General features: G+C 39.1%; 1 protein-coding gene across 3 annotated transcripts in view; it reads left to right on the forward strand.

The window, feature by feature from the left end:
• Window positions 1-24,284, forward strand: part of GRIP1 (glutamate receptor interacting protein 1) — a 307,820-nt gene that overhangs the window by 220,444 nt on the left and 63,092 nt on the right. For all 3 annotated transcript variants that reach the window (XM_059846957.1, XM_059846958.1, XM_059846959.1), the window contains exons 3-7: window positions 8,403-8,538; window positions 9,486-9,631; window positions 12,626-12,709; window positions 13,551-13,626; window positions 15,048-15,193. In XM_059846957.1, the coding sequence (XP_059702940.1) occupies window positions 8,403-8,538; window positions 9,486-9,631; window positions 12,626-12,709; window positions 13,551-13,626; window positions 15,048-15,193 (588 nt within the window). The remainder of the gene's footprint in view (window positions 1-8,402; window positions 8,539-9,485; window positions 9,632-12,625; window positions 12,710-13,550; window positions 13,627-15,047; window positions 15,194-24,284) is intronic.

Consider the following 24,284-nt stretch of genomic DNA (forward strand, 5'->3'; position numbering starts at 1 on the left):
AACCACTGTCTTGTGTTAACTAAAATGTTACGTTATATAGCAACTGTAGATCATAAGAGGCAATGCAAGGTATGTCAGGAAAAATAAATGACAGCTCAAATGGAGAAATGTGATTTAATGATGCTATTGCTAAAATTACCAGGTAGCGACAGGATGTTGCAACACTGTGGCAAGCCATGTCTCAAATAGCAAAAACCTAAGCAGTTCAGACAGTTCTTAATCTAAAAGGGAAAAAAGATTAGGAGGTGATTTGATTGGAGGTCACAATTCTGCGTCGAAGGGATATCCTGAATGTAATAATGGTGCTATAATGAGATCTTTGTCTTGAAGGCTTGTCTACTCCCAAATCAGATAGACATTATCTACACGTGTTAGCAGAGTTTTCATCACTTTCAAAGCCACGCTGAATATCTTTTTAAAAGGTAATCTGTAGGTGGAGGTACCACTATATCAAGTTTCTCTGCTTGTCTCACTCAGGTGATGAGGGTGAGAATTGTTTTCAGTGGTTCTTTCCTGCTTTGAAATGCACAAATACTATCAGTCCTGTAATCAGTCGTGCCTGATCCATTTTGGTAACTGTAGAAAGCAGAGAAACTGCAACAGTTAGGCTGTGTTTTTGTGAGTAGTGACAAATCAGTGTAAAGAAGCACAAATGATCAAGAGTTTTCTTGGTGTTAATTTTTCATTAAAAAGAAATTAAGAGGAAGTTGGAGGTGAATTCATCAGAATTACGGGAAGAAGTTTTATAAATCTAAATTAATGTCTAAGTTCTGTGCTGTTCTGCACAGTAGTGTTTCTACTAGCGAAGGAAGGTTAATGAAGCCTCTATCCCATTCAGACAGAAATGTAGAAATGACTAATGTCATGGAGCTCTGTCCTTTCTTCATCACTACTGTAAACAGAAAGGAGCAGAGGAGATCAGGGTCGCACTGCTGATGCACACGCCATTCCTGATTTTAAGATTTTGTTGCTTATCGCATGATCAGAATTTTCAAAAGGAGATACTTATTTCATGTGGGAGTTATTTGAGATAACTACAGGTATAACCTTCAGCTTGGAAGTGCCTTCTACTACCCATTCCACACCCAAGCTAACAATGATATGGTGTGGAAGCATGGAAGCTTGAGCGCTGGGAAGCCCTGCAATATCTGCTGAATAGTTGAAGGTTGAGACCATCAAGTCCTTCATCACTGTGCTCATTTTTGCCTTCCAATGTCTTTACTTCTTAAAGCTCTACCTTGACAGTTTAGTGAGCTGCTCTGGGCCCAACAGATGTTCAGGAATTTGACTGCCATCATAGATAATGAGGAGGCAAAAAAATGCTTCAACTTTATGAAACATAGCAAGTGCCTCCAGGTGGAACTGTCCTCATCTGAAGATAAGGAAGTTGATGGTTGCAGATTTTAAAGTGATCAATGGATAGTGTAGATACTTGTAGGTTTTTTCTAAAAGAGAACCATTAATGAAAACGCTAAAACTTCCCAGCTAGCTTAAGGAATAAATGTGCTTTCACTAGACTGCATCATTGAGCAAGTTGTAGTTTGCACTGCATCTTTATTCCAACCCTACAACAAGGTGGCATATCAGGGATTTTTTTTTTTGTAGGTAATAATACAATAAAAAGTTTTGTTGTTTTGATTTAATTGAATCTGGATATTCTTACAGTAATATGTTTAAGTATTCATATTTATTGAAGCTAAATTGTTAATATTTTATAATTTTTTAAAATAGTTTTTCCTCCTGTTGAATTTCTCTGCTCAAGGATTATAAATAGGGAATGATTGTGTTTAGCCTGATTTTTCCAATCCTTGATGTAGAGCAGAAAAAAAGTACAGAGAAAATAATTCAGAAGTGTTCACTGACAAAAATTCCTAATAGACTCAGCTCTTAGAAGAATCAGATGCCATCATCTGTGTTAAGATAACTCAGATTGATCTCTTTGCACGATATCTGTCAAATTAATGTCTTGAATAATTTTAGGCTTATAGTACCTGGAATGCACTATTGTGCAATTCAATTGCAAATACAAGGGGAAAAAAAAACAACAACAAAAAATACATAACAACCAACCAAACAAAAACAAAAAAAAAACACCAAAAAAAAACAACAACAAAAAATAAAACCATGCTTGGAAATGCTTTCAGTGTGGAATTTTTGCAAGCAGGACTATCCAGAGGACCAAAAAGCCTGTTGTTCCCTTACCAGCACTTGTCTGGCTTGAAAAAGCATCTAGACATGTGGCCATCCATCTCTTGTTTTAGTCTGCATATCTGCCACACTTAGCCTGGAGAAACCTCTGCTTCTTACACAGCTGCTGCCATGGACCACTTTTTCCTCTAAGCAGCTTATTTTTGCACCCTCATATGAAGCCTTCCTTTGTAATTTGACTTCACAGAAATCATCCTTGTCTTTTCTGTGTGAAGCTCCTTTAATGTGAAAACTGATTTTACACCATGCCACACTTTTTTTCATTTTCTGGCAAATGTTCTCTACTACTCCTGTCGACAAGGAGTAGATTCAGATGCAAGCAGGGTGTTGTGCTTTGTGCATGTGCCATTGGTAGCACAGGTGTGCTGATGCTGGGGAAGCACTGGGGCTGCACTGTAGGCTGTGGGATGCAAATGTCAAGCCCTGGGAAGGTAAAAATGGTTTACTCCAGTCATTGTTGACTCCTGAAATGTAATTGGTGAAGTTATTGCAGTGTGCATTGATAACGGTGTCATATATGGTTCTTTCAATACTCTTCTGATAAGAATTGGTGAGGTTTTTTCATTAAGAATTAAGGGCCTCTTTTTTTTTGTCTGCAGCTGGCTTTCTGGTGGTTATTTGATTTTCAGGCTTGGGATATTTGTATTAAATTCTGATGTTTTAGTTAGAAACAGAATTTAAAATATAATGCTTGCATTTGTGGTTAAATTGAAGACCTCCTTTGTTGAATGGCTCAGTTGGGATTTAGAGAGTGTTGGCTGCCGAAGAGTCTGTGAATATGAAAAATGTACCCAAAACCAAATAGCACGAGAGCTAAGGTCGTTTGAGACAGGCAGCCAATGAACCCAGGTGTGAACTGTGCTGTTGTGTCCTGCAGGCCTGGTGTTTTCAGTGAATTATGTGATCATGTCCTGTATATCATTGCTTGTGATAGATCATAAAATACTCTTAGTTCCTTTTCTGTGTCATGCCTAGGATAGGCAGACTTTCTAGTCTATAAGCACTGGTGGAAGGTATTTGGGTTTTAGGTAATATTTTTGCAATGGCAAAGTCATCTTGTAGATGCTCTTATAGCTGGGGGAAAAAAAAGGTAAAAAGGAAATAATCTAATTCCTTGTACACAACCAGAACAGGTGTGTCAGTGTAAACTGAATCTGTTTTAGAGAGTTTTTTTGCAAGTGTGTTAGTCTTACCTATCTCCTTTGCTTTCACTGAAAATGGTAGAACATTTCACCTGTACATTTATACAGATTACCCTGTCTGCTGACCCAAGGCAGCCTGCATTAGCAGTGTTTAAATTTACAGTGGTGCTGGTAACTGAGGTGTGCTGTGCCTTGTAGATGTGCTCTGCTGCACCTTGTACCAGTTTGTCTTCCACTGTGGGTTGCTTGCTTCTGAACTAGAACTGGTTTGGGGATTGTCCCTCCACAGGCTGGAGGGGAGGCCACAGGGCAGGCTGTGACTACTTCATGTCTTCAGACTCTCCTCAGTGATGTGGTTTTGTTTTTGATAGAAATTTAGGTGGTTTAGAAGTTACTGACAGCCAGTCAGGAGAAGGGTAACAAGGAATGAACTGTTCATCATCTCTCGACGTCCTTCTTGTCATGCTGAGAGAAATACACATACCCACAGGACTTGAAACACTGAGTAAATGTGATGTCTCCACTATAACAAACTGCTATCTCTTCCCAAAGAATTGACTTTATCTTTATGTGATTTCTTATTAAGCTAGGAGATACCTACTGGGATGTAAAGCAATATGTTTTCTCTGCAGAATTTCTGCTGACATACAAGGGAAAATCCATTCCAGGACAGCATTCACTATATTTTCAGCAAACTTACCAATTACTTACTTTTTAATTATACATGGTTTTGGTAGGAAAATTCAATAACAGCAAGTTTGGGTTTTTTTACTTTTATGTTCAGTTCCATTTATGCCCTGTTCCAGCTGCACTTAACAAACTTATTCACTAGGTGAAGAATAGAAGCAAGCAGTTGACCTGATTGTGTAGACTTTGGACTTTCTTTGGGTTTTAAAATGAAATTTTCACAGAAGGGCCTCAATATCTGAAATGAAGCCAAATATTTTTGAGTTTTACTTTAATATGTACATTAAGATATAAAATTGTACTAATTTGGAAAATAAATTATAATAATTTTGACTAAGAGTTCTCTCAGCTTTCAAATATTTTTCTGTGAAAAAAATCTCTTCTATCATTTAGTATTGTTTTCTTTTTGAAGAAGTGAATATATTCCAGGTTCATAAGTCTCATGAGAATTTATTTTCCATGCTGTTTATTTATTGAAAGATAATATTTATACACACCAAAGAGTAGAAAAGGACAAGAAGTCTGCTCATGTATAAAATAATAAAATGTATAAAATAATTTTTTAAAAAAGCTTTACTATGTTTCTATTATTCTTGAAGAAAAATTGGTCATGATGTTTCTTCAATTTTACCTATCTGCAAGTTGTTCCATGTATTTACTCTGTCACAGTAAGATTTACCCAGTCTTGAATTTGAGCATCAGCTTTATCTTTGAAGTTTTCTTGTGGTGCATTGAATATCCCTGTAGTCCTCCAGGCTGCAGGGCAGATCACAGTGTTAATGCACCAGCTGACCCAGCTGCAAGTCAGGCACACACAGTCAGGAAATTGCAACAGCAAGCCTGAGAGAAGCATCCAGAACAGCAACTGAGAAAACAGCAGCAGTGTAATGTTTTCTGTAGAATTCAGCTGCTGTGTATGCTCCTGCTTACAGAACTGGAGCTCTAAAGGAAGCTCTTTGGAGCAGAAATCTTTCTTTTTCATCTTATGTCTGCTTCTGTGCCTCTTTGTGCTCCCCTTGCCGAGCCATCTCCGTGATGCAGCAGGATTCCTGAGCCCCATACCAGAGGGAGGAGGATGCCAAGAAATCTGTAGAGTGGCTGGTGCAGCATGGACAGGCATGTACCCGGGATTGTCCTTGCAACAGCAGGAAGTGATGGAAGTGCTAAGGCAGTCCCAAGAGCCTCCCCTGCATAGGCTGAGGGAAGGCAAGTCCAAGTGTGAATTCATAAGAAGTCTGGAAATAACTTCTGTGCTTTCCCTTCAGATGCTGACTATGCCAATATTATTACCCGTGTGGGAGTACACGTAAGAAAGAACAGACTACGGAGACTTCTAACTAATTAGGAGTTTGCTGGTTGGCATAAGTAATGAATTATGAGTGAGGTGATACATGAAGTAGTTTGACTTTTTACCCTCAAATTGTAACACAGCATTGTCTAAACTAGGAAGCAGAGACTGACCTCGCATTACTTGGGGAATAGCATGTGCAGATGCAGTTGCATGTTGGATTGGAAATGAAGTCCCAGGATTGTTCTGATATTGAGCATTTCAATAATACTCCAGTGGGATTAGTCTGTAATAATAATGCCAAAGCAATGCAGATGAGTAAGCATGTCATGTATAGCATTATAAGAACAGTAATCATGTGTGATTTAAGAAAGCGAAGATGAAAATCAGAATGACGAGGGTATCAAATGGGCCTGGTTCAGATCACTTGCAGGGATAACAGTCTCTTATAAGCAAAACCAGCTTAGGTAGTTTAATTTCTTCCTGATATGATTATGTACAAAAAAAGCTACAAAATCCTTCAGAGCAGCAAACCTAATGAAACTTCTGTGCATGCCTAGATGACCTTATTTGTCAGTGTGCAATGAGCACTTCACACCACCCCTCCCTTACAGTGCTGGTGCATCTTTCCCTCCTGCCTACCAAGGAAGAGTGCCTAGAAGTCATTGTTCTGTTGGCAGAGATAAACAGAAATTTGTCATAAGACAATGAGAAGGAGCGAGCCTCGTCATCACTTTCCATACCAGTAGTTGGAGTTGTATAATTGTTAGCCTGCTTAAAATACTGCTTGGATCATCTGTTCCACGTCTACTTTGGGTAGCAGAGTATTTCCCAGCATTGGATTGCAAACTCAGAACCTGTGTAAAAGATCAAAACACATGACAGTATTATGCTATGGCAAAAGATTAGGCATTGCATTGCAATGCAGTGCATTGTTTAGGTCCTTTATATGCATTGTGGCTAAGTATTTGTTTAAAAAAAAAATCTTAGTTGGTTACTGAAAGCCAGATTGTACTACTGAGAATTAAAAGGAAGGATTCAGTCTGGGAGGTGGGAGGGGAGGGGAATTTTCCTTTGGACTCCCAATCTTGTGGTTGAGTAAACCCAGAATAAACACGTGTCACACATTGGCACAGCACCTGAGGTTGCATCATGGGTGCCAGTGTACATGATCTTCAGTTGCAGGAAGTACCATGACTAACTCTTATATTCGTTATGAATACTTACAGGTTTTTATAAAACTGAAAGCAGTGTTTTGGTCCATAGCATCTCTACAGCTCTGGATCATGTCTGCATGTTCAGAAGCAGGTAATCACATCTGTTCTTTCTTAACTGTCAAAAAGGCCAGATGTGAGCAAACATTATGGGAGCTCAACAGCTTCCAGATGGTACCAAATGGTGGTTTGGTGTCAGCCAGGTTGGAGAATGCACTGGTTAGCTACACTGCTGTCTGCTTCTGACAACCTGTGTTGCTGAATGCATTGCAGAATTTTGTTGTGGTAGAAGCTTTATAAGCATAGAGGAATTCTTGTCCAAGCATGTAAGTCATGCTGTATAATGGTAAAAATGTGGATAACTAAAGTGAGGTCATCATCAGCTGGAATAAATAGAAGAGCCTGTCAGACACCTAGAAATCATCAGGAGCACAGGCTGATGCCACGTCAGAAAAAGATTCAGCAGCTAATCCTATTAGAAGTACTACCAGGGATTACAAGCCTATGCACCAAGACTGAAGTCTCTTCTGAATGATTTCCTCTATCTGTCACTATTTCCTCAAGTACAGAGGTTATAGTGGTGGTTTTTCAATTCTTGTTCAGGGCAACAGTTCTTCATCATAAAGTTTCTTCATCAGAAAACGTGTTACATCATCTCCTCAGTCATGTGGAATGATCTTGATAGGGCCTTGTTGCTATTTGTATAGTGCTACTTCTACCCTTAGTGGTGAACATTTGAATATATACAAGGACCCTGCTTGGGTTTTGGGAGGCTTTTCATCTTTAAATCTCATTCTGCCACAGCATTGCTGATGCAGTGCAGATATATTGTTTTTTTACAGTGAATAAAAGATGTTTGTATCTGATGAGTTCACTCAAAAGCTGCATATTAGTACTGAAAAGGAGGATCCTGAGATGGATGATCCTTTCCGGACTTTCCAGGATCTTTAGGATTTCATGTATTTTTCCAGAATACCTGGGCAGCTGGTGGTTTTACTAGGTCTTCCATGACTGCAAACAGGGGACATGCCGCTTTCTAAAGAGTTGCAGTCCTGCTGAAACTGCGTATGTAGGTTACCTTGCCCACTCATGAGCAATAAGGACATCTCTTTTTGAAAGTTTGAGGCTTTTTTGCTGCATGTGGCCTGCCTTTGTTGTCTGTGGAATTAACTTACCATTTTCCGAGAATGAAGAAGCTGCAGAAGAAGGCGTTGTAGTATGTGAGGGAAATATTATATACACTTAATCACTATGAAAGCCCTTCACTTACTTTATACCTGTTCTGTAGAAATTGCAGAGAGTTACAGTGGAGCTGTATTTATGTAAAAACAAGGAATAAAACTGTTAAGATCTGATGTATGTCTGTCTGGATTCTTGCTATATTCAATTGTTCTATTAACACTGACCTCTCCTAGTGGCCTCAAAGTGAGTCTGAACCTAAAATTATAGTTCTGTTATGTGATTGTGTGGTTTACCCTTCTGTTTAATCAGTTGAAGTGCATTATAAAGCTCAGAGGTCAGAGGCAGAGAGCAGAAAATAAGGAAAGATAGCTTTTTTAAAATGAGAAACAACTATCTTTAGTTATAAGTGTTCCCAGACTTCATATTTGTTGGCTCTGTATAGTATACTAGCACGTTGGTGTCATTTTTAATAACCTTTTACAGAACATATGGCTCAAGATTTATCTATATGCAGAGCCTTGTGGACAGAACTTGTAAATTGTAATATAAAAAATCTCCAGATGTACATGTTATTTCTTACTAACACAGAATGATTTTCTTGGGAAGAAGGTGACATATTGGAAAGGCAACATCTGTGTTACTACTTAAATTTTAATAATGTGAATCATTTTCTTTCAACAGAGGAATTCAAGGGCTCAACAATAGTTGAATTAATGAAGAAAGAAGGCACCACCCTAGGGCTGACAGTATCGGGTGGTATTGACAAGGATGGGAAACCAAGAGTATCTAACCTTCGTCAAGGAGGAATCGCTGCGAGGTAACCACATCTCAGGCTGCAAAATGCATTGTGATATGTGATTGCCTCAGAAATACCTACTGCATCAGAAAGGTCACCTAAAAAACATGTGACTGATGCATCTATAATGGCAGCCCATCACACCGGAGAGCCTCAGAGGGACGTGGCAACAGCTGGTCCTTCCTTTTGCTCAAGGCTACTTTGATAAAAACTGGAAATACCAATGAAATCTTTGAAAGTTGTCATAGGACTCATGGCATTTCTTCTAAATTTTATATGTTTTATTTCTGGGGTTTTTTTTGTCTTTGAACAAAAATTTGAGAGAAGTAGCCTAACATGCTGAGGGGAAAAAAACCAAAATGGAAAAAAAGAATGAGAGTGCTACCATAATTTTATTTTTTTTAAATTCTTCATTAGATAGCTTTGAGATTAAAAAGATTCTAAAGTGATAGGTACCTTGCTTACTACTGGAGTGGAAGGAAAAAAGGCATTTAATCATGAGTGAGACAAGTCAAGAGATAAGGGTTGAGCTAAATCATTCCAAATAACTGAGTAGAACATATGCTTTTGGCTTGGCCCATCTCCCATTGATACGATTTTAGTTGTGAAGGCAATCAATGTCCAAAAAAATTTTTTTTGGTCATTTCCCAAAGAGAGAGACAAGGATGGGGACATGAAGAAGATGACTTCCCAGATCCTAAGCCAAACCAGTCAAATCATCCAGCTCCTTTATTGAAGGGCTGGTTTTGTACCTCAGGAATGAATAATGCAACAATGTTCTTATTTTAATATTTACCAAGCTGGAGTAGGTTAACATCTTAGAATTCCACTTTCTGTTAGAAAAATGAACTTACTTTAATCTAGATTCATGGAAAAAAAATTCTTACAGTTATTAAACAGTAATTTAAAGGACTTACTTTGGTTCATCAGATCTGTCTTTCACTAAAGGAATATGTACTTTCCCCTAGGAGCGACCAGCTGGATGTAGGAGACTACATCAAATCTGTGAATGGAATCAACCTGACCAAATTTCGCCATGATGAGATCATCAGTCTGCTCAAGAATGTTGGTGAAAGAGTTGTGTTAGAAGTGGAGTATGAACTGCCTCCAGTCTGTAAGTATTTGCAGAGCAAACTGAAAGCCTGTGTAGAGTAGCAGACATAGTCAACAGTGAGATGGGCATGGCTGGAAGTGTCATTTTAGTAGTGGTGGTTTTTTAATTTTCTTTTCCTAATTCTATTTTTTCCTGTGGCTTATCACAGAGCATTGAAGCAGTACAACAAAACTGGCAGTACAGAGTGATGCTCTGAGATGTTTTAGGAGCAGAAATCCCACCAACAACAGAGCAGAGTTACCAATCTCTGCTTTTTGTTGGTTTTTGGTTTTCTGGGGGTGAGGGTTGGTTTTTGGTTGGTTGGTTGGGTTTTGTTTGGGGATTTTTGTCAGAAGCTGATGAACTTCCCCACTGCTTTCTAACAGCTGGAGGATTAGTCTAGTTATGTATTTGGTTTTTTTAGGACCTCCTGAGAAGCACATTAAAAAATTTTGAATGTCCTCTGTTGATTAGTGTTTACTTGTGGAGAGGGAACTTCATGTTCTGAAGCACAGTATCTGAATTAATCAGCTGAGTTCAGAGTTTGCTGCAGATGTAGTTCTTTCACCAGCATTATTTGTTTTGCATTTATTCAACTGGGCTTTCTTTGGTTTTCATCCTCTTTAGCAATGTGCCACTCTTATTCACTGAGACTGGATTTTGACACACTAAATTACAGCATCATTTGTAACATTTTCTATAAGACTTTGGAATTTCCAGCCTCTTCATAAAGCATAGGTGATAATGTTGGAAATAATTAGCAGACTAGTTGTTTCCATGAACTACTAGTGAGCAAGCTGTTTTTATTAAACATTAAAGTTTTCTAGCAGTCATGTGGAGAAACCCTGGCACTTCCTTCCCGGGCCCATACATAATGAAATTCTACTGCTGTTCGCACGCTTGCTCTCTCAGAGAGAGGACTGTCATAGTTTCAGAGCCAGAAAATGTCAGTCATTTAATAGTGATAGATTATATTTGGCTGAGCACTGTCAATCCCACTCCCTAGTGCTTCCTTCCATGTCTGAAGTGTTCACAGCAGGAGTGTCCAGCTGCTGTTTTCAGTACAAGCCACCTGAGTGTTTAAACTGGAAGGTGAGCAGTGCCTGTTGTCTGTTGATGCACTGTGACTCTAATGCAGGGAATAATGTGCTCTGACTCTCTGATTTCAGAAGGCTGAATAGTGGCTTTATTAAGCTATACTATATTACACTAATACTATCCTACATTATATACTGAAGAGATACTGTACTACAAAGATAGTAAAGAAAAACTCGTGACTGTCTGGAGACAGGACACAGCTTTGACTCAACTGGCCAAGGAATCAAAACAACTTTCACTGGTGTACAATTAACAAATCACTTTGGGTAAACAATCTCCATAACACATTGCACATGTGCAAAACAACAGGAGCAATGAATAGAGATAAGCATTGTTTTCACTTCTTCTCTGAGCTTCTAACTGCCTTCCCTAGGAAAAATCCTGGGAGAGAGTTGTGCCTGCTGCTCTCTGTGAGGAGAGCAAATGGGAAAGTGTGGATTCATCATGAGCTATATGTAAGGCCACTTTCTGTCAATAGGAATGAAGGCAAAAGTTGTCTTCTCCTAATAATTCATTTTTTTTTAGTCAGTAAAACATTTCTAACTGAAAAGAAAACAACCACATGACTCAGTAACATGGTCATGATCTTCAAGCTGTAGCAGTAATTACTACAGCACAGAGCAGTGCTCTAGAAGGCCACCTTTCACCTATTTTCCTGAGAAAATGAGATTTATGTAATTTCACTGGGTGTTTCTCCCGGTTCCCTGCAGTAACTTTTTTAATAGGGACTGAAAAACTCCCCCAAAAGTACATTACCTACAGTACATCTCCTGGAAATGAACACTTGAGTGAGCTGGGAGCAGGGGAGTCCTCAGAGAGACACAGAGAGGGGCAGAGAGCACTGAGAACCCTCTGCTCTTCCTGGTGCTTTTCATGATTGGTGCACACACAGGGTAGCCTGTGGCATCCCTTGCCCCCTCAGGGTATCCTGACAGGGTAACTCTGGTTATTGCAGGCAGGAACATTAAATGACACAAGTTTTCATTAGTTCTGCTGCTCAGAGCATGTATTTTATAGAGCTGGGTTGGTTTGGTTTTGATTTTTTTTTTTTAATTTTATGTGTGTTTGTTCTGTTTGCAGTACTTTAGTGGAAGGTGGAAAGTGGAGTGCATGTGATTTTGCACGGAGTCCATTTCCCATTGGAAAATGGAGTTCTTAGACCCTGCTAAAGTTTTTCCTGTAAAAGCTAATAGCAAACTGTCTGCTGGTCTCTTAACAGCAGTAGTTTCAAATTCTGTAAAGTGGATTATCACATCCAAATGCATTGGTCTGTACATTAGGCTTCTCACCTCCTAGTCCAGCTGGACACCAATTCTTTAGTACTTCCAGAGAAAATACTGACTCAACTACAAGCCAAGTATCTTTTTTACTAACTCACCAATTATAAGGGAGCATGCTTCATTTTGAAAAAGAAAAAAAAATCCTTATGATAATAAAATGCATTATGCATTGTAATCTAGTAACCTAAGATGAGAGAAACACCCCAAAAATCTTGTCTTCTCTCTAAGTGACAAAAGCAAATGTTTTCATAGCTAAACAAGAAGCTCAATAGGTACTCTTAAGAATTTCATGTAATTTTTGTCTCACTGTGTATTTCCATGTTTTCTAGCACTCTTCTGTAACTATAAGAAAAACAAAATTATGACATAATTTAAACAGTAAGACTCAAATTCCTCAACTGTTATATGCATCTGTGTCTTTTTTCCAAACCATTGTCACTCTGCAAAATATCTAGCCCAAAATTCTCTCAAAAAGAGGATGAGTTCTGTTTAATTACAGGTCTTCAATCTTTCTGTTCTGTAATTGAGTCTTTCCAGTTGCATGACTGAATATCTTTCTTAAATTGGAAAAGGTGTAAATCTGTGTGTACTATTAGAAAAATAATAACCATTAAGGTTTGGATTCTTTTTCTTTTAGCTGTACAAGGATCAGGTCTCATCTTTAGAACTGTGGAAGTTACTTTACATAAAGAAGGGAACACTTTTGGATTTGTAATAAGAGGTGAGTTATTGTTGAGTTTGAACTCTGTATTTTCTTGTTAAAAAAAAAAGCTGTAAGTTTTTGAAGCACTCAGAAATATGTTAAGATTTATGGCTTACAGTTTGTAAAAATCAATATATTACATTTTCCATACTCTCATGTGTTGCTTTTATGAGCTGCTCTAATTTTTGTTTATGGAAGAATTTTAAGTAATCGACTATGCCAAGGAAACAGGACAAACTCTGGTCATATAACAGCAGATTCTGCTACCACTGAAATCACCAGGAACATCATAGTTCTTAAAATTATTTACAAGTAGTACTTGTATATATTAGGCATGAAATTTGATTAATACTGCTGGGAGTCTGAATTGTACAACTAAAATATCACTGACTTGGAGAACAGAAAAAAGATGCAGCTGTTAATTAATATACCCCAATAATGAACTATTATTCTTTTCAGGGAAAATGTCTTTTTTATTTAATACATAAATTATTAGTGGTCACTCATTATTCTGAGTATACATAAAGTACAGGTTTTTTTCTCTGTGCTGCAAACATTGCAGAACAATGTGTTCACAGTGAGATCACATTTTCAGAGTGAAGGTTCTAAGAAAAAATTCTCATTTAGTAAGAATCCCTCCACAGAAAGGTTTTTAAAGATTCATCTATACATAGAGTAAGTTGATTTTATTGAGGTAAAATTCAGTGGAGGGTCATATTAATGGCTTGGCCATTTTTTTTCTTTTTTTTAGCCCATCTGTGAAGGTGCATGCCACAAGATGTAGGCTTGCCTTTTGGAAATGAGCTTTCATAAAAAGCATAAAATGAAGGTATATTTTCTCTGACTTTTTCCTTTTCAGGTGGAGCACACGATGACAGAAATAAATCTCGTCCTGTAGTAATAACATGTGTCAGACCTGGAGGGCCTGCTGACAGGTACAATTCATCTTTCTCTGGAGTTCATGTGAAAGAGAAATGGGGGAAAGTGAATTATTTGGGACAGAAGTTAAGATTTTGAGTGAAATAGATGCATTTAAGTACAGTTCTTTGAAATTCACGGGTTTGTCTTTAATTGTTGTAATAGAAATAATGATAACTGCAGCAATAGTAATGGGCAGCCACAGAAGCTCAGCACATTATGGTGTGTGTGAACTTTAATTTAGGATCTTGCACCTAAAATAATTAGAATGAATTCCTGCAATAGGTCAGGGCACTTTTTTTTTGCATTCTTCAGACAATTGATGTAGCTCTTAATTATGCTTTTTATACTCTAACACCACAATCTTTATCTCTGGTGGTTCAGAATAATACTGTGACCAGTTTGAGTGTTGTATTATTCTGTTAAGAGGTTTGTACATATCTGCATGTGAGGTCACACATAGCTTTACCTAGAAAACTTCTGAGCCCAGATTTATATTTTGGCCATATTTGTATATAATACCATATATATGTATATGTGTATATATATATATGTGTATACATATATATATATATATATATATATATATATATATATATATATATATATATATATAATATATATATTCACTTTATTTTTATGAAAATACAAACTGTATTTTCAGAAATGGCATTTTTGTCCTTAAACCATTAAAAAAACTCAAAGGGCAGTTTCTTTAAAGCAGATTGATATCTATAGCCTATGTTGACATTTTCAACCTTGGAAACTGAGAAGAAAATGTTTCAAGAGAGTGTTTCTTTTGTTCCCACACTTTTTTCTCTCCCTCATTCCCTGGTTTCCTTGTTTTTCTCCATGACTCTTTAGGTGACAGTGTTAGTATTAAATTTTCTGTTATAGTTCTGAATAGGTTATGAGATATGCCTAGGAGACAGCATTTTAGATTTAGAGCTGAATTACTTCTAAGTAGGAAGAAAGAAAAAATGGAATTATGCAAGTAAAAGATATTTTTAAAGAAAATCAATAAATGGACATTCATATTTTGCAATCTGTTTCAGCACCCATGTGTTTGCACCTCGTGTTTATTTTTAAGAAAATACTGAAGGAGGATGTGTTTATGTATGTATGAAAACAGAGTTGTGTGGACAAGGTAGAAAGAAAGCATATGTTGAGCAGAAGCTATACTTAGATGCAATTTAACGTGACTTGATTATTTCACTGTGTGGTAAGCTGTTTTCCAGTCACTGACTTTCCAATTAAAGCAATTTCCTTTCCACTGCGCCCTCTGATCATTCTGGCTGTCAAAGTAAATGTTAAGTGTTAAGGCAAGAGGGATGGATGTCAGGGAGGGTTCGAGAGAATCGCTTTGCATAAAAATGGTATTATCTCCACATCAATTTCTCTTACACTAACAAAGACCACTCCTTTATTCTCCCCTCAGAGAGGGCACAATCAAACCTGGGGACAGGCTGCTGAGTGTGGATGGGATCCGACTGTTGGGAACAACACATGCTGAAGCCATGAGTATTCTCAAGCAGTGCGGGCAGGAGGCGACTCTGCTGGTTGAATACGATGTCTCAGTGATGGGTAGGTCGTGGGATAGGAAGTGGGGCTGCAACCCTGGGAGCCAGCTGTGATATTTCGCTGCCTGTTCTCCATGAGCTATTTTAGCAGTGATTGTGACCTGTTATGCTCCTAGTAGCACTGCTATTCCCTTCTGCATTGTATCATTAATCTTGGGTTCATAAGGAGGTGAGCAGTATTTTACTGTAATTTAGCATTCTGACAATTCCGTGGTTTGTAGGCTGAAACCATAGTGTGGATTCTAGCAAAGTAACTTTTCCAGTGGCTAGTTTATAATAAAGGTTAATGAAGTGTAAGCATTTCTGTCACATGAAGGAAGGGAATACTTGATCTAACAAGAATTCTTTTGCCTTTTGCCAGTGCTGCTAGTTGGACAAGACATAATTAAAAAGTCACAAGACTGCCACAGAGAAAAGAATAGGAGAGAGAATTTTTTTTAAGAAATACAGAGGTGGCAAATGGCTTGAAAAATTAGCTTACATGTTTTACAAACTTTGATTGAACTCATTGAAAATATGGGAGGTTTTTTTGGGAATTCAAGTAGACCAGATGATTTTTAATAAGAGATTTGGAATTTATTGGTTTCCATTTATTTTGGAAATTGTCATATTCCCTCAATTTTTTCAAGATACAGAAAATTCATAGCAGCAAGAAACAGAAATACTCACCAGTGAGGCTGAAATATTTCTTGTCTTTTTGGGGATTTTTCAATTCTTTTTCTGCTCAGTTCCACAGTCAGGTTTCTAGCCTAGCAGTAAAGCAGCCTCCTAGGGATTTGTGAAATAGCACTGTCAAACTTCAAAGCCTTGGAAAAGATTAATACTGAAAAGAATAATGTCAGATATTTGCTTATTCTGGAACAGCCCTCTTTATTCTTCTCTGAGACACAGATTTCTCTTTTTTTATTACAGTGTATGTCTCTGTGTACTTAACTGTCACGAATTGAAGTAGCAGGTTTGTGTAGTTTCTGGCAGACCTGATGGACAGTTGTACAGATTCATGTCCAGAAAGGTGGAGACAGCTCAGATGAGCTCTAGCTTCTGAGGAGAACTAGAATTTAGGTGTTTTCATTTGTTTCTTCTTTTTCTTTGAAAGACAATGGATGACCAAATCCTGTCTATCATCACAGTTAAATCAATATTCTTTCTACTCCACTTTTTCTAAAAGGAACCCCTGGCTGTAGAAAAAGTTCCCAGCAAACTTTCATTTCAGAGAAAACTCCCATCCCCATTTTCCTTGTATACCCCAGGGGGAGCGTAAGCCTCCTTTTCACTGAGGATCTTTTGGAAATCTTTGAAGGTTTGTGTAAGGAAACAATGGTGAAATACTCTGTTGTTTCCTAAACTGCAGCTTGTTCAAGGCAGGAACCTTCTTTTCAGCACTATCTGGATAGAGCTCAGTTCAGGAGGATACAGAACTTAGGTGGAAATTTCAGGCTTGTAACTCTATAGGAAGCACCTACCAATCAGTCTCTTTGTGTCATTTTCTCTCTGAATAAACTCCTCTTTGTTCTCAGCACCAAATCTGGATTTACCATTCCTGCCTCCTGGGCAATGGATATGCTATCCAACAGAAATTAAAGGAGGTAGAAGAACCTTAGACTTGTGGAGTCAGAAGGAAAGACAGAAAAGGAACTCAAACACTGGGAAATTTATGAAGTGGTGGTCCAGCAGAGTCTGCAAGAAGAAATAAGGAGGGAACCAATAGACTGTCTTTCTAATGCATTGTGATATTACCTAGCCCCCAGTAGGTTTTGAATTTTTTCCAATTTGCATGCCCTGCCTAGTATTTTAGCAGTGGTGTGAACAAAAAATCTTGTTGGGAAGCTCTCTTGTGCAGCTATTTTATGACTATGGTGCAAAGGCTGAAAATCATTCATCCTAATCTATTGAATCCTGGCCAGGAAACCTTTTCTGATTTGAATCTTCTCTTAGTTCTGCTCAAGAGCAGGAAGGTCAACATTGGGAGTAATGTGAAAGAGAGAACATGAGTCATGAAGAGAAATTTAAAAATTACAGAAATGTTACTCTTTTTTCTCAACTCTTATGTTACCCATAAACTGTACTGCTGTCTAAGGGTTGATGAGAATTTGAAAATAGGCTAAAACAAAGGAAGAGTGTTGGGTAAGGTGACTTACCAATAACTGATGCTTGAAAATAGATTAGTAGGTTAGCCAGCTTGAAGGGGGCAGAAACAATCCAAAAGTTACACAGAGGTCTAGTGTGTTCTGTAGGGTCCTCTTGGTATAAACTTTCAGTAGAATATATTACTCCTGCAGATATAATTGTAGCACTGTTTGCTTTAATACCTTCTCTTCTGTTAGTGATGGTAATACCCTGTAAAGTAGCATTCTGTGTGGCCAGAACTGGAAAGAGCCATAAAATACACTCTGATAGCATGAAATTGGAACTGGATTTGAAATGGTTTTACTAGATGAAGAAAATAATCTTGAACTATTTTCCAACTACAGTCCTGTAGTGTGTAACTGACTTTTCTTACTCCTGTAAGCATAAGCTCTTTCAAAGGTGCTGTATCTCTCAAAGTTTAGTTCTCCCAGCTGAAGTCTTCAAGAGGTCACTTGGGAAGCTTGTACATTTTATTGTTTCTAGACCCCAGACAAACTGGAGTGAAAAAAGCATCAAGGGGTTCTGTGCAGGGTAATCAAGTGTGTATATAATGTAAGAGATGTGGCTGTTCCTGTTGAACTCTGGGGTTACACCTGTGCTTGCTTAAATACATCCCTGAAGTCTCCTGCTCTGCTGGGTCCTAGGAAATAAACTTGTCAATTCAGCTTCTTGGAAGAGATTTTTTTTTTTAGACTCTGATGAAAATATTTCCAGGTTGGTGTGTGGAGTGTACTGCTGTGTAGTTTCAAAGAGACTTTGTCATAGTAGGAGTTTGAAAATACCAAGATAATCCCTGAAGAAAATTGGAAAACCTAATTTCTGAGAAAGTATTTTATAAGGTGATTAAAGTTACATTTGAAGTTGTGGAGGATGCAGTCTTCCAAATGTCTTCCTGTTTTGCAGAACACATTCTCTAGTGTTGAAGTACTGTGATTGCTTACTTTTCTTTGATTTTAGAAGAACTGCCTGTGTTTTTTAACTTTGTGATGCTTAAATAATGCTGCACTTCAGTGCTTGCAAAGGATGTGGATATGGTGACTCGCTCTACACAAAACTGTATAGAATTAACATGATCTTTGTGGGCTTTATTACTTTTCTCTGTAGTCCTTACACCTTAAGTGTCCAAACTTTCTGGTCATGTGGATCACCTGTTTTCATCTAGTGGTGGGAGGGGTCTGTATAGTGCAGCTCTCTGTGCACCTGAGCCCTCATTTGAGGAAGGGGAGAAGTAGAGGCAAGGTGGTAGCTAGCAGTGACTTGCTGCCACTGTCAAGATAATTTTACAACCTGAATCCTCTCCTGTGGCAATCAAATAAAAAATATTAATTCCAGGCTATAAAGTCAGGTTGGAGAGACTGAAATTCTCACTGTTAGGCAGTGGTCAGATGAAGTATCATAATTAACTATTCACAGCTAGAGTTATAGTGAGAGTTAGAGTGCAACACTAATAACAAGCTACAAACAAAGATTCACAGTGCCTTTGTCTCAAACAAGAAATAAAAGTTTATCAGTACATTGAAGCTGAGGAGATGCAGTTTCCCTTCAGGTTTTCAAAGATCTGCCATGATGCCACTGGGCTCTGTGTGGTCTCTGTAATTGGGGTTGGATCTGCTTGGGTAACCTTCCATATTTTCTCTGAAAGGGAGCAATCAGACAAGTTCAAAGGTAGTGACTACCTTGAGTTTAAATTCTGGCCATTTTATGTAACTCTAGTTTAGTTCGTGAATGGCTGTTGATGATCTTTTCAGGTACCTACTTTTTAAGTCTTGGATGCTCGTACTGGGACAATCTTTGAATCGAGGATACTGTAGTTTAACAAAACTAACAGCTTTTGCCAGAATGTGGGCACAAAAGAAGCTTTTTTTAGTTTTTTGCACTTGTGAGACACAACATCTTTCTCTCTTCGATGGGTGTTTGTTAGTTCAAAGCACTCTGTGTTGTTCAGGAGTAAAGGAACATATTGCACTTTCAAATTCCATATGTTTCTCTGGCTTCTTTAACAGTTCTTGCTCTTATTTGAGCCAGAATAGATTTGCTGGAATATGGCACCTTGTAAACTTTCTCTACAAAACAGAAACAGTCAGCTTGTTTTCTGTTGCAAATCTACCAGAGTCACCCTGACACAGAACTGCTTGATTTTAACTAGAGCAACGCCCTCTATTTTCTGAACTCAATGGTTAACACTGGTAGAACTTCATAGAAAGGGGAATATTGGTGTGGGCATTTGCTAGTAAATCTTTTTGCTAGCCTCATCTGAGGCATTTGCCTTTTTAAGTTCACCCATTAAAATAGCTTATTAATTAATTAATGCTGTAATGACCTTATGAAAGTATATCTAAGGAAACCTGCCTCACCTTTTAGCAATTCTGCCTGACAAGAGGAGCACTAGGGAGAGAAACTTTGCACAGTTTAAAGATCAGGTGAGATAATCTGCAGTCTAGTGTAGACTTTCAGCAATTTGTGGAAGGCAAGAAATAGAGGACAAAAAAGAATTTATGGGCTGACCCTTAAGTTTCATAAAGCAATATCACTCAAGTGCATCCACAGCTGTGGAGACCCTTAAAAGCTAGAGATTTTACACGCCCAAAGGAACAGAAGCCGCAGAGCCCCCAAGGACTGACTTAGGATCTTCATAAGCCTTACAATTGTTGCAAGACCTTGCAAGCTGAAGTAAAGTCAGGAACCCTGTAGGATTCCACGCTGCCTTTTTCTTTCTATTGCTTTACAAACTTAAAATGTACATTTCTCATGTTTCATGTAGGGTTTTGACAGAACAGATAAGTTAACATACTCTAGCATTTGACTCCATCTGCAGGTCTCCTGGCTATCACAGGGCAATAGATTTAGATCCCTTGAAATTCTAAGTATGAATTAGTTGCTTAAAACGTTGAAGAAGTTTTCTTGTCTTATGTTGCTTCAGATACAGATAGAATGAAAATTTATGTGCAAAACAAAGGTCATAATAGCTGTATTAATTGAAACATTACTTTAAATACTGCTACACAGACACATACACAAGTTATGTTACAAGACAAAGCTGGAAGTCAAAATGTTGAGTGTTCAGCTTGGGAAATGTCAGAAGTGAGACTGTCTGCTCAGCCACTGTCCAGAGGGGTGTGCATGCAGTACAGTCACAAGAGCCACAGGAGAGGTAATAACCTTTTATGCAGCTATTCATTTTGAGTTTTATTTCTGTCTCCAGTGTGTGACCACAGGCTTATTGAAGGCACTGCCCAGATCCTTGTCTAAATGCAAAGTTATTAATTTCCTGGTGTTTTTTCCTGAGGCCCTAATCCAGCCACAGTTTGAGTGCTTCAGGCAATATGCAGATCTCAAGGAGAAAACCTCTGAGTCCCAAGGTCATTCCATATGTATTGGATCTTTCTTAGAGCAGGAGATAACACAGACATAACTCTAACAGTTCCAGAAATACCCACTCACAGATGTGTCACTAGGTAAAACACATGGGACTTTTTTGTCTCTCGTGGAGGCTAATGAGTGATTCACATTCACAGAGCAGATACTTAAATCTACGTGCTATGGCACATTGGTCTCATCTTACTGTGCAGTTTACTTGTTCATCAAACCCATGGCGTGTTCTGCTGTTGGTCCCAGATGCCTGCATCAGGGACACCAGTATAAACTGACAGTCAGCCGAGGATCTACACAATAAATAACTTTTCTCTTTGTAGTGCTAGCAAGGTGTGCTAAGGTACAGGGAGGTGGTTCAAGACAGCCAGCACAGCTTCACCGAGGGCAAGTCCTGCCTGACCGACCTATTGGGCTTCTATGATGGAGTAGCTATATCAGTGGACAGGGGAAGGGCTGCAGATGTCATCTCTCTGGACTTCTGTAAAGCTTTTGATATGGTCTCCCACAACATCTTTAGCTCTAAATTGGAAAGAGATGGATTCAGTGAGTGGACTGTTGTTAGATGGATAAGGAATTGACTGGACAGTCACATCCAGAGGGTAGTGGTTAATGTCTCAGAGTTCCACTGGGCATCAGTGACAAGTGGTGTCCCTCTGAGGACCAGTGTTATTTAATACCCTCATTAATGACACAGGTGAAGGGATTAAGTGCACGCTCAGTAAACTAGCAGGTGACACTGAGCTGAGTGGTGCAGTTGACACACCTGAAGGACAGGATGCCATCAAGAGCGACCTGGACAAGTTCGAGAAATGGGCCTGAGAGAATCTCGTGAGGTTTAACAAGGCCAAGTGCAGGGTGCTGCACCCAGATCAGGGCAAACCCTGGTATCAGCACAGGCTGGGGATGGACAGATGGAGAGCAGCCTTGCTGAGAAGGACTCAGGGGTGCTGGGGGAGAGACTGGACATGATCCAGCCATGGGCACTCCCAGCACAGAGAGCCAGACGTGTCCTGGGCTGCATCCAAAGCAGTGTGGGCAGCAGGGCCAGGGAGGGGATTGTGCCCCTCTGCTCTGCTCTGGTGAGAGCCCACCTGCAGGGCTGCATCAGCTCTGGGCTCCCCAGCACAGGAAGGACATCAGCCTGGTGGAGAAAGACCAGAGGAGGCCACCAAGATGATAAAAGGGATGGAGCACCTCTCCTGTGAGGGAAGGCTGAGAGAGTTTGGATTGTTCAGCCTGAAAAAGAGAAGGCTTTGGGGTGACCTTAATTGTGGCCTTCCAGTACCTGAAGGGAGCCCACAAGAAAGATGGAGGGAGGCTTCTTACAGGGAGCTGTACTGTCAGAAAAGGCGGAATGGCTTCAGACAGAAAGAAGGTAGGTTTGGATTAGATACAAGGAAGAAGTCCTTCACTGTAGCGGTAGTGAGGCACTGGAACAGGTAGCCCCAAGAAGTTGTGGCTGCTCCATCCCTGAAATTGTCCAACACCAGGATGGATGGGACTCTGAGCAACCTGATCTAGTGGAAGGAATCCCTGCTTACTGCAGATGGGCTGGAGGTAGATGATCTCTAAAGTCCCTTCCAGCTCAAGCCTTTCTATGATGCTATGATTTCATCTAGTGTGGTATATGATTTCCCCTTGGCATGAGAAGCCTGAGGCTTGTGATTTTTTTCTGCTATCAAGTTTTCCGACTTTCAGGACTGCTCTTTTACAGTTGGGAGAATGGGTCATTCCTTTTAACCCTTTGTCTCTCATGCTGCTACTAAATATGAGACTTCACTTAGTCTTATCATGAGCCTGTAAGATGATTGATATTGATCAGTTTGTCCTGCTTCCTTACCTGCTTTAATCTACTTTACTTACCTTCTTTAAAGGAAATATAAATACCGTTTTTTAACATCTCTTGAGATAAATGGGATTACTGGAAACCTAAGGTAAATAGCCATTACAATTTTAAAAAATCCAGCCCAAAAAAAACCAGTTCTTGCTTGATCAGTTTTTTGTGTGATCAAGAGATAGAGCTGCTGGTTGTGATAGTGAAATAAAAAAATGCTTGCAATTGGTGACCAGTGCTGTTGGTACCTTTCAGCCTTTGTGATTGTATCACAGAACTTGTGATATAATCTGATACTTAAAAGTAGCAATCAGGTGTTCCCTCCATTTTACATAACCTTCTTTTCCTTGCAGTTCCCTTTTTATGCCTTACACACCTCCTACCCAACTCATTCACAGCTAGCTCCTCAAACCTTATGGTGCTTTCACCTGTGGGTAAGACATTTCTTTCATTGTGGGGACTGCTGAGCAGTGAAAGAGGTGTCGAACAGGGCCTTGTAAGAAAACAGATTTTTCTTTCCAGTGAATGGTACCCCTGGGTTGCATAAGCAACTCTCAGTTTGTTGTTTACCAGTACCTGTGTAAGCTTACATGTTTGTTAACAGCTCTGACACATTTTTATGAACCATTACCTGGGTGTCTCTGTCAGAAAAACTTCAATCTTCTGACATCCGTACCAGAGTAGTTCCTCAAAAGAGGGAGGGCCACTTAGCCCACCAGCCTGCTCTCTGTTAGCAGCATTATCAGACCAGCTGTCCAGTACAGTGCACATGTGATTGATTCCTGGAGACCAGAAAAGTCTTCACACACACACATGACTGCAGGGTTGTGAAGGCATTTGCTGAAAGTGGAGAACGACTGCAAGGGTTCTGGATCCCATGTTCCTTCCTGTCTATTCCATGGAGGCATGATGCTTCTTTCCTCCATTCCTTGTTCTTATCCTGGTTCTGAGCTGCATTACTGTCTTTTTCCAGTAGCTGCTTGATTTTTCCTTTTTCTACTGACCTAGTTTGAATCATCTTTTCTAGAAGGTCCTAAATCCCCAACATGCTATTCCCTCTCCTTACAGCCCAGTTTTTTCTGCTGTCTTTTGCCAAGTAAGGCTTAAGTAATTTTCCAATACATTTCTCTCACACTGCTGATTTCTCTCTTTTAAAGGCCTTTTGCAGTTTACATGCCTGTCCTTCTTTAGCCCTTTCTCTTGTTCCCATCTCTTAGCAAACCATTCCCAAGTTTCTTGTTCTGCAGCTTCTTTATAGATCAATAACCCACTCACCTCAGTTCCTCCCCTTCTTGTCCAAAAAGTCCTTCTCTCCTCTCTTCTTAGCTCTTGATTCCCAGTGCCAGATCTGTCAGATAGAGGGGACACATAGGGCACATCAATTTTCCATGTAAAGCCTATAAAATTTTCAGGAGGAAGGGCAGGGTAGGTGGGACAAACTCTGGGTTTTCCTAATGACCTGTTTCAGCTAAAATAAATAAGGGGAGAGAAAAAAGTACCCGAGATAGGTAACCATTGTAAGAAAAAATCACAACAAATATTGGTACTGTGGCCAAGTTGTAAGTTACAAGCAGTTAAAAACAAGATGTTTTAATCAGAAAAGTATTATTTCCATGATTCCCAAGTCTGTTTGCCCAATATCTCTTCTCTGTCTGGTTGTGATTTCCTGCTGCAGTTTAATAGTTATCTTGCTAGTAGGTGATTGCAGAAGGGAGTTGTCATGTTTTACAAGGATTTCATAAATCTTACAGGTATTTCTTTC

Source organism: Haemorhous mexicanus, chromosome 5, assembly GCF_027477595.1.
Source record: "Haemorhous mexicanus isolate bHaeMex1 chromosome 5, bHaeMex1.pri, whole genome shotgun sequence".
Taxonomy (NCBI): Eukaryota; Metazoa; Chordata; class Aves; order Passeriformes; family Fringillidae; genus Haemorhous; species Haemorhous mexicanus.